General features: G+C 28.9%; 1 protein-coding gene across 1 annotated transcript; it reads left to right on the top strand.

Moving 5' to 3' along the window:
- The first annotated feature begins 4135 nt into the window (after positions 1 to 4135).
- Positions 4136 to 7526, top strand: LOC139859717 (protein FAR1-RELATED SEQUENCE 5-like). Its single transcript, XM_071848495.1, has 6 exons — positions 4136 to 4211; positions 4765 to 5725; positions 5815 to 5998; positions 6157 to 6326; positions 6459 to 6726; positions 6840 to 7526. The coding sequence occupies exons 1-6, from the start codon at positions 4136 to 4138 to the stop codon at positions 7524 to 7526; spliced, it is 2346 nt and encodes a 781-aa protein (XP_071704596.1).
- Positions 7527 to 15262: the final 7736 nt, after the last annotated feature.

The following is a 15262-nucleotide window of genomic DNA, read 5'->3' as shown; positions in this document are numbered from 1 at the left end:
TAATAAATTATAAATTATAATTATAATTTTAACACATAATGAAGGAAAAACACAAGATGTTACCAATTAAGTATTTTCTATCTGTAAGTTCAAGTTGTTCGAATTCGATGCATTTAAAGAGTATTGTATAAAACCTTTGACATCACTTTCATCTTTTCTCACATAGATTGACCCTTTTAGCTCAATCATGTGACAATTAACATTCAAAATTCGGAATTCATATTTGTTCGCTCGATCTGTAAAGTTTCCCATATATATATATATATATATATATATATATATATATATATATATATATAGGATCAAGAGGGAAGTAACCATTCGGGGGGAAGCGGGGGGAAGCAAAAACTTTTTTTTTTCGTTTTTTGAAAAAACTTTGTTCACGAACATTATAGATGACATGAAAATATGAACATTTAGTAGAGACACTTTGTGATAAATGTTTTTATTTTGGCGGGAAAACGCTCGAAAAAGTAATATATAACAATTATCGTGTTTTTCGAGCGTATTTTGAGGTTTTAGCTATTGGGGTTTAGATATTAGGGTTTATAGGGTTTAGATATTAGGGTTTAGAAATTTACGGTTTAGAGTTCAGATTTAGGGTTTAGATTTAGGATTTAGATTGAGTTTTTAACACGAACGGTTTAGAGTTTAGGGTTTAGGGTTTAGGGTTTGGTGTTTTGGGTTTATGGAATAAACTCAAAACACCAAACCCTAAACCCTAAACTCTAAACCCTAAACTCTAAATCGGGCTAAATTTTACTTCACAAAACATGAAGAAAAAAAACGTTCATATTCTTCACGAACAATATTATCTTGAATGTTATTTTTGTCGATCGTTTTCCCGCCTAAATAATAACATTCATCACGAAGTGTCTCTTCTAAATGTTCATATTTTCGTGTGATCTTAATACCGGCAAAAAAAAATTAAAAAAAAAAACGAAATTTTTTTTTTTGCTTTCCCCCGATTGGTTACTTCCCCATTGATCCTGCCCATATATATATATATATATATATATATATATATATATATATATATATATATATATATATATATATATATATATAGGATCTAGTGAGAACTTTTTTAGTATGAGAACTCTAGAAACTCCAAAAACACTCCAAATACACTGAAATTCGAGCAAAACAAGTGCACGGGCGAGAAAAAAAGAAATTCAAGGAAAAATCAAAAACACGGACGAACAAAAAATTCATAGTCGAGCAAAAAAAATTATTTTTTTGTTCGAATTTCAAAATGTTGAACACATTTTTGTTCGAATATCAGCAGTTTTGTTCGACAACCCGTGTGTTCTACATTTTTTTGTTCGACTATCAAAAATGTAGAACACAAAATTGTTCGCCTGCTTTTTTTCTTCGAATATCACTTTTTTGTTCGCCCTTGTCCCATTTTTTGCTCGAATTGCTCTTTTTTTGTTCGTTCGTGTCCCATTTTGCTTGAATTTTCCTTTTTTGCTCGAATTTCCCTTTTTTGCTCGAATTTCAGTGTATTTTTGAGTTATTAGGGTTCTCACACAAAAAAAGTTCTCATTTGATCCCTCTACTATATATATATATATATATATATATATATATATATATATATATATATATATATATATATATATATATAGTTTCTATTAAAATCCTATAATGTTGATGTCATTATTAGGGTAATTCTTTTATTAATAAAAAATTAAAAATAAAAAGAAAATAAAAATCTAGGTCACTTAGATGATGTCATTAATTCTAATTATTTTATAATTTAAAAAATGTACTTATAGTAACTAATGATTTAATAACTTAAATAAATTATTACTCCGTAATTTTCTATTACCCTTTAGTTTTCATAATGTTGATGTCATTATTTTATAATAATATTAATATTAATTCTAATTAAAAAAATACAAAATAAAAACAAATATAAAGCTCTAAAATAATTATGTTATCCTTTCACTAATTACACTTTAATTTTCATAATGATGATGTTTTTACTTTATATTAATATTAATTCTAATTAAAAAAAGATATAAAATAATAACAAATAAATGCCGATAATATATGAATGACGATTTGGAAGGCAAAAATAATTAATAAAATATCATTTAATATTTAATACGATATTATTATTTTATAAATATATATATATATATATATATATATATATATATATATATATATATATATATATATATATATATATATATATATATATATATATATATATATATATATATCTAAGAGCATCTCCACTATATATTATCACAACTATTTTTCTTAATATGTACAAATCTTTACAACTATTTTTCTCGATCTTCACCATATTATCCAATAACCTTTTGTTTCCAAAAAGCAGGTACAAACCTTCATGTCATTGTTAATGGTTTTTTCAAAGAATTATTTTCTTTTATGCGTTGTTTGATGATGAAATTTATCACACCTTGAATGTTTTTTTATGTTTGTTAAAAAAAACATGAATATAAAAATTGATAATATACGTCATATCATATTGTGACTATTTAAAATGAAGGTATATAGTATGATAGAAGAATTAAAAAATAATCATGATTTTTGCGAGGTTGAACCAGGTATTTTCAATCCCTCTTTTAATGTTAAATAAGTGCCATTTATGACAAGGAAAATAGTAGTTGTAATGAAAATTAGAGGGATGTGGTGGGAGAATGAATGTAATTCATTTATTCTGACCAAGTTAACAACGAAAAATTTCTTAGTCGAAATCTATGGTCCCATCGGTCATTAAATTAAATGACTTTAGCATTTATATTCACTTAATATCTACAATATATCATTATATTGTTTCGTTTAAACAAACCCGTAGTTCCACGAGTCATTTCACTAGTATGTATGTATATATATATATATATATATATATATATATATATATATATATATATATATATATATATATATATATATATATATATAATCAAGAGTGAACCACTTTTTTGGGAGAAGTAAGGGGCAATAGATTTTTTTCTTTTTTTTTAAAAATAAAATTTTCAGGCATCAAGATCGCATGAAAATATGAAGATTTAAAAAAGACACTTCGTGTTGAAGGTTATTATTTTTTGCGGGAAAGCGCTCGGAGAAATAAATGATAACATTCACTGCAATGAATGTTTTGCTTCTGAGTTTGTTTTTTAGGGTTTAAAAATTAGAGTTTAGAAATTAGGGGTTAAAAATTAGGGTTTTAAATTTAGAAATTAGGGTTTAGGGTTTAGATTGAATTTTTAACACGAACGGTTTAGAGTTTAGGGTTTAGGGTTTAAGGTTTAGGCCTAAACCCTAAACTCTAAATCGAGCTAGATCTTAAAAAAAACTTCACATATGATGAAACATTCAGGAATAACATTACGGACGTTGCATGTTATCAGTTTTTTCTTCGAGCGTTTTCCCACCAAAATAATAACATTTATCACAAAGTGTTTTTTTAATGTTCATATTTTCGTGTGCTCTTAATGTTGAAAAAAAAATTTCGAAAAAAATGAAAAAAAATGTACTTCCCCCTTTCCCCAAATAAGTACTTCCCTCTTGATTATGACCTTATATATATATATATATATATATATATATATATATATATATATATATATATATATATATATATATATATATATATATATATATATATATATATATATATATATACGGGTATAATCAAGAGGAAAGTGATTTTTAGGGGGGAAGGGGGAAGCTCATGATCCCACCCTTGATTTTTGATCCAACAGCCCGTAATATCCCACCTCCTCCTCTTGTTCCAGCTTCCTCCCCGTATCCTTCATTTTTATTGAAAGGGTAATTTTATCATTTCATAATTTATTATATTCTTTACGTAATTTTGTATTTCTTTTTTTTTTTTTTTACTTTTTTCCTTTTTATTAACTGATATAATTGATTATTTTTTTTCGTTGATCATCATTGAATTAGGGTTTCGTTCTCTCTTCGTCAATATTCAATTACGATTCTTCATACAAATTTTTAGTGATTTCGTCTTCATCATAAACGTTTGAGTTACGGTTTATATGTTCATCTGATTCGTTTTTTTTTTGCTCAATTTAGTACTATATCGTTCGTATCTGATTCGCTTTTACTTTTGTATGTGTAATCAAGGTTTGCGATGGCTTCTAGTTCTATTTGTGCTTCAGATTCTACCTCTCGTGTTGAAGGTTCTACTTCTGTCGCTGCTTCATCTGGTTTCGATTCTGCATAGTCTGATGCTGAATGTACGTGTTTTCTGATTTACATTCATTATTTTTTAATTTTCTTTACGTATGATCAATATTACTATCTGTTCTCTGTTGTCTATTGTTTGCTTCTATTTTTGGGTTTATGTTATGTTTCAGTTCATTAATAATGAATATTTTTAATAACATTACATGCGTTGCATGTATTAATGTGACTTGGTTTTCCTGCTTTTAATACTTTATTTTCTTATGAATATTACATATGATGAATATTATTATCTATTGTCTGCTGTTTCTTTTTTATTTTATGGTTTATGTAATGTTTCTGTTCATCAATGATAAATATTTTCTAATAACATTACATGCCCTGCACGTTTTAATGTGAATTGTTTTTTTTTTCTGATTTCAATACATGATTTTCTTATGAACATTACATATGTTTATTATTATTATATATTTTCTTTTCTTTTTTATTGTTTTTTAGGGTTTATGATATGTTTCTGTTCACCAATAATAAATATATTGCTAATAACATTGCATGATCAATATTTTGTATTTTTAGGTTCTGGAGCAGTTGTTGAACAAGTTGATATTTCTTCAATAATTAGAGAAAGTGTTGATGGTTCACAAGAATATTTACCTGTTGTTCCTGATCATTTGAAACCTGTTGTTGGTACTTTATTTCAATCGTATGATGCATGTCAGTTGTTTTATGAGTCTTATGGCGATGCTGGTGGATTTGATACTAAAAGATCTTCACAAAATAGAAATGCAACTGGGATTGTTACTTACAAGCTTTTTAGGTGTAATAGATCCGGTACTTTTACGCATCTCGCCTATGATTCTCTTGTAGATTTTAATCTACCTATCATTAAAGATTCAGTTGAAGGTGATGTAGAATGTGATGTTGAAGGTGACTCAGAATGTGATGTTGATTGTAATGGTGAATCTAATGTTGAACTTTCTAAAGCTGATAAAAGGAAGAAAAGAAAGAAGGAAAATAAACCTCTTATTCGTAAAGTTTCCACAATCAAGACTGGTTGTTCTGCATCTCTTAGATGTAAGTTAGTTGGTGATAAGGTGATGATTTTGAAGTTCTATGAAGGTCACAATCATAAGTTAGTTTATGTAGGTAATAGACAGCAAATGAAGATAAAAAGAAGGATTGGTTTAGACGACGCGCAAATGTTGTTTGATTTAAATACTAAATCTAATGTTGGTGTTACGAAAGCTTATAACATTATTTCAGATCTAAATGGTGGTTTTAGTCTGGTTGGTCCTTCTTCTGTTGATTTTCAAAACTTTAGGCGTGACATGAATCGGTATGTAGGTGAAAGTGATGCACACATTTTTATAGAGAATCTTCTTCGGAAGCAAGAAGTTTTACCAAACTTCACTTGTGAATATAAATGTGGTAATGACGGTTCTTTACTTGGAGTATTCTGGTCTGATTATGTCTCTAAAGTTAATTATCAAGAGTTTGGTGATATCGTGTCTTTTGATGCAACTTACAAGACTAACAAGTAAGTCTTTACTTTTGTTTTTATTAATTTATTCTGTTAACATTCAATGTGTGTAATATTATTATTAATTATGTTCAATTGTATGTCAGGTACAAGATGGTGTTTGTTCCTCTTACTGGAATTGATAATCATAAGAAACTGGTGTGTTTTGGTGCTGCTCTACTTACTGGTGAAAGTATTGATTCATTCAACTGGTTTCTAGACTGTTTCTTGAAAACTTTTGGGTATGAACCTTCATTAGTTGTCACCGATCATGATCTGACAATGAAAGAGGCTATTGATTTGAAGTTTAAATATGCAAAACACCGATTGTGCATGTGGCATATAAGTACCAAGCTGCGTGATAAGATTTTATGTTTTTAACTTTTTGTTTTCTTACTTTTTATTACTGTCCTTTTTTCAACTTTTTTATGCTAGTTTTATATTTTTAGGTTAGCCACGAATTGTATGATACTCCTAATTTTAGGGATCGTATGAATTTAATTTTCTGGAATCAGCAACAAACACCTGAAAAGTTTGAGACTCGTTGGAAATCATTGATTGATGACTATAAATTGCATGAAGTTAGATGGTTCAATGACATGTACAAAATTAAAGAAATGTAGGTACCATGCTTCTTCATGGATACCCCTATGAATGCTTTGATGAGAACTTCTTCACTTTCAGAGAGTGAGAATGCATTTTTTAGTAAATGCAAGAACAGATGTTCTACTTTAGTTGATTTTTAATCAAGGTTTGAGGCAGCAATGGAAAGGCAAAGACATACTAATCGTCTTCTTGAATATGAAATGGAGAACAAATTGGTTAAACTTGCAACAACTCTGCCCATTGAGAAACATGCTAGGGATATATATACCCCTAGTGTTTTTTTACTTGTTCAAGATGAAATCTGCAGATCTTCCTCTTCATGCTATCAAACAAATTCTAGAGTTGAAGGAGATAAGCTAATTTGCGTGATTCAAGAAAAGTTTCCTGAACCACGTCCAAAGTGGGATTACCATGTAAGTATACAATATTTCAACTTTTTATGTTTGTTTTAATATAATTATCTGTGATGCATGTTTTGCCGTTTAAATTATTTTTAAATGTTTGCATTCCAATTTTTGTTTTTAAGGTTGAATTTAATGAGAAGACATTTGAATGTGATTGCTCGTGTTTGTTGTTTGTACGTGAAGGACGTTTGTGTCATCATGTTTTCGTTGTTTATTTCATAAATGAAATTCATGCTATTCATGATCGATATAATCTGAAGAGATGGTCAAAGGGAGCGTCTGAAGTATTCAATTCCATAGCTTCCGAGTTAAATCCGTTTGTTGCATCTTATAGGGTTAAGAAAGAGCTGCTCAATAAATTTAGAAAAGCACTCTTTTTCTTGAAGGATGATACTGAAAAACTTGAGCTGTTAAGAGACAAGTTTGATGTGTTTATTAGTGAATTTTTTAATCCGGATGATGATACAGCACCTTCTACATTTGCTACAATTGAGCAGTTGTATGGTTTCCCTAGGCCTGCTCTTGCTAATGTTCATGGTCCAAAGGGCATGTGTAACAAAGGTGAGAGAAGTAACAAAGGTGAGAGTAGTAACAAGAGATACTTACCTGCTGCTGAGAGAAATGGTAAGAAGAGAAGGGCATGCAAAAAATGTGGTATTCTTGGTCATAATAGGAGAAGTTGTGACAAAAGAAACGCTGGTAAACAAAAGATGAAGCTTGTTGATGAAGAGGATGAAGATGATGAAGATGATGAAGACTATGACTCGATGGATGAACAACATGAAGAAGTTGGTGAATCTCAAGATTGATTGTTTATTGTTTTTTTATCCTTAATTTTTACATGTTTTAGACTGCGTGTTATTAAAGATCATACTATTACGTACATTGAATGTTTTAAGTTTTTCAGACTCAAATGTGTTTATGTTTTAGATCGAGTATTATTGCATCTCATATGTTTACTTATACCAACAGTTATTATGTCATCATGCTTAATGCTTAATGTTCAATTCATGTAATGTTAGTATGTATTAAGTTTACTTAATACATAATATTCAATGTATGTAATGTTAGTGGTATTAAGTTTACTTAATACATAATATTCAATGTATGTAATGTTAGTATGTATTAAGTTTACTTAATACATAATATTCAATGCATGTAATATTACTTAGCCTTGGACTTTTTAATCAATATGGTAGTTAGCTTCATTTTATTAACATCAAACGTGTATACTGTATGCACCAATTGGTGTAATTCAGTCAACGATTACAAAATCACTAAGTAGAAAACGATTAATGTAAATAATAACCAACTGGTGCAATTTAGTTTACATATAATAGTGTAACTAGTAAAATATTAATGTGAACCATATTAACTAAGTAACATCAACATAATATCTTATAATACGCAGGTTAAACGATTTACAAAATGCCGTTAATACATCATGCTAAATGATTCACACAATACGGTTAACACAAAATTCAAAATATAAATTGTTTTACATACTAATGATGAAATAGAATACATTCTATTTTCTCTTATGCCATTCATCAATCTTGTTCAGTGCTTATGCCTTCGCCTTTTCCACAGTCACCTTCTTGATTTTATCACTTGTTGTTTCTTCATATCTCTTCATTTTCTGCAAAAACTTTGATTTTAGTTCATTCAAATCGTGTGTCAAAATCTTAAGTGCATAATGCGATCTCAGGCTCATAAGCTGCTTTTTCTGAAAATTTGATTCATCCACTAATCCACAATACCACTTCTCTTCTCCTCTGTAGCATTCCATGTGTCTCATAGCAAAAATACCACAGTCAATTTGATTGTCTTTAGTCATCCATTTTGTTTCCTTTAACACAACCTCTTTACCGAAAAATCTTTTGTAGTACATACTTCCAACCTTTTTTAAATAATTCGTGAAGTAAAGCACCTATAAGTTGTACAAATCAATATATTAAATCAGAGTAATAATAAAAATTGATTAAAATTTTTGTTATAATAAGAAAGTTTATTTACTTTTAATATCATTCAGCATATGTAATATTATTTAAAAATTCTACATACCACATTTTCTGGAACGTTTCCATACTGGTCGTTGAATTAAAGGTCAGATTTACATTATCGATAAGTTCAATCTTTCTGTTCTTCATGTTGAATACTATAATATAGTAATGATCATAAACACATATCGGAAAGAAGACCTGCAATATCATACATGATTTTATAAACTATTACTGTACATTTAATTTAGCTAGTTATCAAAATATTAGCTATTTCGTACCAGATCATAATTTTCAAATTTCGCTGCCTTGGGCCAATATTTCAGAATAACATCAACACTTGAATTGAATTTATTTTAGTTTTCCTCTGATTGATTCTCAAGCATTCCCTCTTCCTATACGTTAACAAAATATTTAATCAAAATTTAACTCAATGCATTTTTTTGTTGTTGTTATAAATTAAATAAATGAATATTATTTTTATAAACTTACAAATATTAAAGTTGTCAAATAAAATCTTTGTGGCTTGGTCAGATCAGCTGTCTTTTCTTCCTCATTTAATATTGATGACCAAACATCGACAATGGAGGCAAACAACTTAGATCGATATATCAAACTAGCCATACACATGCTGAAACAATACCCGTTCAACTTTTTACTTCCAAAAAATTGATCCCTGAAACAACATCAGTAGAATTAAATATTTATATATATTTAAGGTATCTAAAATTCAAATTATTAAAATTTCCCAAGTATTTTTACCATGCACTAAGCTTGAAAGACTTGATGTATCTTAGAATTTTAAACTCTGCCCTAGTAAAACCTGCCCCAACCTCTACTTGTCTTTTTTATGTATGGTGATCGGTATACAGCAGCCAAATTTATTTCTCTCTGTCTCTTTGTTGGTTTTACTTCAGTTTTTTTCCTGCTCTCGTGTATCCTCCTCACCTGATTCTTCATTATTTCCCATTTCTTCCGTTTCATTCACTACCTTCATTATTACTTCTTCAATTGTTCGTTCACCTTCATCATTTTGTTCCCTCCCCTCTTCATTTACATCCACAACTTGTTTTTCATTTTCAACAACATTTTGTTTACCTCCTGTTAATTCTACATTTTCTTCCACAGCTTTTTCATTCGCTTCAATGCCTTCAATCACTTCAACTTCCTTCTCAGCTTTCTTTCCACATTTATTACTTTCTTTCCTCTGATTATCAGTATCATTCAAATCTTGCTCCTCATTTTCAATTGCAGCTATTTTTCCTTCTGTTGGTGTACAATTTTTTCCACACTTTCTCGATTCACTTCAGTATCATGTTCATTCTCTAAATCCCTCTCTTCATTCATTTCAGAAACTTCATCATGCAAATCAAATGGAATAGGGTTTGTTGAATTAAATTTTTTTTCAACAATATCATGAGAAACACTAGGTGAAAAATCAGAATCAGCATCTGGGAGGTCCATCTCTATAAAATAATCTTTAAGAACTTTTAAAGTTTCTGCAATGGTTTTATTATTTGGATAAAGTACCAAACCTTCACATAGGAGTTGACCATAATTCTTCACATCATTTAGATTTGTTACAAGGTAGTTCACATACTCCTGCATATATAAGATATTTAATTGTTAATATCATCATCACCCCATGTGTTATTGTTGTTTAAATCCACTATTTTTGCAATAACATTTTTAGAATACAAAATATTCAACACGTGTAATAATAATAAATTGTAAATTTCATAAGATGTAAAACACCTATCCATCTATCATAAGTATTATAATAAACATTTTTCATACCTTCTCAGTTCCAAGCTCGTGGTTCTTTCTTTTCTTCACCTCCTTTTCTTTACTCTCTTCTCTTTGAATTACAATAACATCACCAAACACACCTTTTCTAACTTCTTCAGTTTCCCTATCCTTCAATTTCATTGATGACCATTAGTAAATTGTTGATCTTTCAGGTGGTACATATGTTCCTCCAAGAATTGTTGATTGGACATAGTGAAGCTGCATTAATTTTATTAATTTCATGTTAATAATTAAGATACAAATTTTTACACACGCATTATGTACAACATATATTACATGTAATAAAGAATATATTTAATAGTCAGTAGACTTACAACAATTGTTGAGATTGATCCATTGAACGCTCCATCGGGATTGTTAATTTCTTTCCATTCTCGAGCAGTTTCATTCCAACATGTAAGCAGGTAATCACACCAATCAAGCTTTGGTATATCACTTTCATTGTTTAAAACGCCCAGGAACTTTGTGTTCATTGTACCACATTTTGTCTGCTCGATCATCGATGATGCAAAAAGTACCATGAAATCCAAAACAAACATTAGATCACTTTCAGAGCTGCTCTTTAACTTGCCTAGTATCAGTTTTTGATTTATGTTCCCTTTGTCGTATCTGCTTCTCCACTTGACATTCATCTCTCCCCCTATTTGTGCCCTTACACGAGCTTCAACTTTATCTCCTCCTATTGGAATACCATACAATTCGTGTATGCTTTTTTTTTTGGTTATTTGTATGTTTCTAGCAGGTAGTTCTATGCAGCTTGTCTCAGGGTTGTACATAGTAAGACAGAAAAATGCAAGCTTCCTCGGAATTTTATCAAATTGCATCTCTAACAATTTATCAAAGCCAATTTGTTTTATAGCATTCATTCGTTCTGTTGACAGCAACCTTATTGCTTGGTATAAGTTTTTTGGCGTGTTTTTGTGATACAATTTGGTGAACCCATCTGCAACATCTGTTTATTCCGTTGCTTTTGAACTTTTTTACCTTTTTTCAATTTTCTTTTCTTTGTAACAGGTTCTTCTTCATTGTTTCTTTTCCTTTTCTTACTAGTTGTTTCACCCTCTTCAGATGATTCATTTGATTCCACAAGTTTTTCTTTCTTGCTACTCTTTCGTTTCTTTATTGGTTTTACCTTTGACCCCTGCTTTGCTTTGACTGTTTTCCTTCTAGGAATTGATTTCTTTCGTTTACCTAGTATTTTCTCATCATATAATCTTCTACTAAACCTTGTTTTTGTCTTTGCATCAGTTTGAATATTTTCTCCAGTGATGATCACATCTATAATATAAATATTATAATATTGTTAGAAATCAATTATCATTATAACCAACATAAAGTTTTCATGAATTTTGTATCATATATGTAATGCGAAATGTTTATATACATTTATAAGTACTACCTTCATTTGATTCCTCTTCATTATTTTCATGTATTGTCACTGTTCTATCAGTGTTTGCTGGCTCTTCAGTATTTGCATTTACATTTCCTGCAACTTCATGATATTTAACAAACTTAATAACATTCAACATATATATTAGCGTCAACCCATAATAATAAAACTTATATATAAATGAATCATGATATTTTTATTAATTATAAATAATAGAAAAATGTACCTGGTTCTTCTTCTTGATTATGTGGTTGTTCAACTTGTAGAGGTTCTATATTCATTTTTTCTGAATTCATCAAGTAATAAATTAGTAATGCTCAATATACATTTTAATTTCTACTTTTAACAAACTATAAGTTCATAATAATACTTAATCAAATTAGTTTCAGACATCTATAACATAAACATTCATGGTTGTTTATCATATCATTCACTATTTTTTTCTTTCACAATGTTTTGATTCATCTAATAAAAGTAAATTTAGACATTTTCCTCTTTTTTTTTGTAAAACATAACATGTAATGAATGCTTTTCATAAATTTTGTTTGCAACAAACTTTCTTTTTGGATCTTTTTTGATTTTCATCGTTTCATTTTGCTATTTACCTTTTAAAATAAATTTCCTTACAAAGTAATATAATTTTACTTTCAGTGAATGATATAATAACATAGAATATAAACTTTACCTCTGTTTAAATGAATTTTTTCCTTTATTTCCTGAAGAATTTTTCTCGTATATTTAACACGAGATGATGAATCTCCCGTTTATTTTTAAGTGCTTTTTGAGAAAGATCGTCTGTACCTATATTACTCGACATACATGCGATTCATAGTATTTTTAAATTATTTCAAGTATAATGCATAAGATATATTCAATTTATAATATTCAATATATGTAATTGTTTTAAACCTGTATGCTGATCCATTGGATTTGTATCTTCAACCATTTCAATAGTGTCTGCATGCACTAAATATTAATTTACTTTCCTTAAAACTCTAGTTTAACATTTTTTTGAAAAACTTTACATGTACAACATATATTTAAAAAAATAAAATAAAATAAAAAATAAATAACTGAAACATTTTGTTTTATCACTATTAATCTCAGTACCAGATAAAACATTACATATACTGAATGTTATGCAGCAACAATAACAATAATAAGATGATTCATGATATTATTAAATATTTTAAGTATAATGCATTAAATAAACTGTAAATATAAACTTACTTTTCCTCGTGTTGAATTTGAGCTTTAAGTTTGCCTTCTTTCTTGCTGCAAGATAATAAGAACTCGTTATATTTTAGGGTTTTATAGTTCGTACAAAAAAAGTGTAAAATGCATGATTCAGTGATAGATTTCTTACAGTATACTTGGAAATTGATGGTTGTATGATATTCGACCATTGTAGTTTCTTCGATTTTGGGTTTATTCTGGAATCTAGGGTTTGGTTTTGTAATCGCCAAAAGGAAAAATTGGGGAGTGTGCAGATATGAAAATGAAAATGAAAAATGTGTGAATGTTTTCGTGATAAATTGGAGGGGATAAATATTCAAAAATTTACATTTTACTTTTATTTTATTACAGTTTTTACCCTTTTAAATCAGTTTTACTTAAATATTCGTTTTATTTAATTTTAATTAATTAGATTTTTAGGATATTACAAAATGATCAATTATTATACACATTTAATAACATTCACCTTATGTAATGATATTAAAATTTTAATATACTTCATTATTTCATCAGTTATTTCCATAAATTTAAATAAAAAAATATAAAAAAAACTGAAATATAATTTCAAACAAAAAATATTATAGCAAAATGACATTTTTTCAATAAGACTATCCAAACATAGGTTGCAATAATATTGAAATATGTTCACATGATATATAAGAGATTTAAAATGATATGATTGTTAGGTACCCGAGAAAGGAGTAATACGAGTTTCTCTAGCCTTATGGAGGATCCTTTATACCAGGCTATATAAAGGATCCAAGGCTCCCTAGATTAGCTAAGCTTAGCCACTGTTATGTAGAGATTTCAAGAGAGTCGTGGAAAGTCAATCTTGACTGATTGACTTTCTCTCTCAATCTTAATGGCTATTCTTCACATTCATTGATATTCATGTGTCAAGGGTCCTATCAATTGGTATTAAAGCCTATCATTCAATGAATCGAATGAAGATCCTATGAATATTGATGAATGTTTTCCCTCCACCTTCAAACACCAAACACATATACCTTCAACCAAACCTTCATACCTTCATCATCTTCATCATGAAGATATGAAGATCTTCAAATTTTTTCGAAAATTTTTCGAAAATTTTTTCGAAACCGAATCTCACCAAAACATAAACACAACTAAATGAGATTCATTCGATACCGAATCTCATTTACCGAATCTCAACCGAAACTTATTTCAAAACAACAACACCACAAATCCAAAACTTATTCCAATCAAATTCACAACAACATATTCACAATCACTTATTCAGAATCCTTATACAAAACACATCATACATCTTCAACAACAAAATATAAAAATAATAATATTATTATTTTTACAACAGATACTGTTCGTGCAAGTTCTTCAAGCTCAAAATATCATATTCTTATTTGTGATTCTTCAACACGAATTAAGGCTAGAATCATGATCCTTAATCCAATTCTAGGCCTCGTTCATCATAATCTCAATAAAACAGATTCAGATTCATAGAAAATCACATCGTGTTCTTCATTTTTAACCGAAAACTCATCTCGATGTGTTTTGAATAGATTACTCAATCATTTTTCGATCTATGAGTTGTTTTGGAATCCTTATGATGTGTATCAGCTTTGTGATTCTTCAATTCTAGTTCAGAATCATTGAACGATCTCAGATCTTCAAGTCAACGAATATAAAGCTTCGGTCAACAAATCAATTCGTGGAATCTGTGATGTTTCTGGATTAATTGATGTTTGAAGAGTATTTTTTGGATGATTTGCAGCATGTTTTATGTAGACTTCGTGATCTAGAAACATCTAGCAATCGAATTTTGATTTTGGTGTTCATATAGTTCTCGCTACTGTTCATCCACGAATCTATACCTTGGTGAAGTTTTGAATCTTCGATCCTCACAAAACGTGTTAATCGTTACATAATGGAGCTGTTTCAATTGATTTTGATAAGCAATTTTATCAAATTTGGATTTGACGAATTTTATTCATCATATTTGGCAGTTAACAACGATGAAGAGGATTCGGTTACAAGACTTTATCATGTTCAAACTCATTCGGTAATGATTCGGTATTGGTGGTTGAGTATCATTTGGTATGTGCTTCGGTATGCTGGATTACTTATGATT

This window comes from Rutidosis leptorrhynchoides, chromosome 7, assembly GCF_046630445.1.
Source record: "Rutidosis leptorrhynchoides isolate AG116_Rl617_1_P2 chromosome 7, CSIRO_AGI_Rlap_v1, whole genome shotgun sequence".
In the NCBI taxonomy this organism is placed as follows: domain Eukaryota; kingdom Viridiplantae; phylum Streptophyta; class Magnoliopsida; order Asterales; family Asteraceae; genus Rutidosis; species Rutidosis leptorrhynchoides.
Note: the sequence above shows the minus strand (reverse complement) of the source record. Positions and strands in the feature narration are given on the sequence as shown.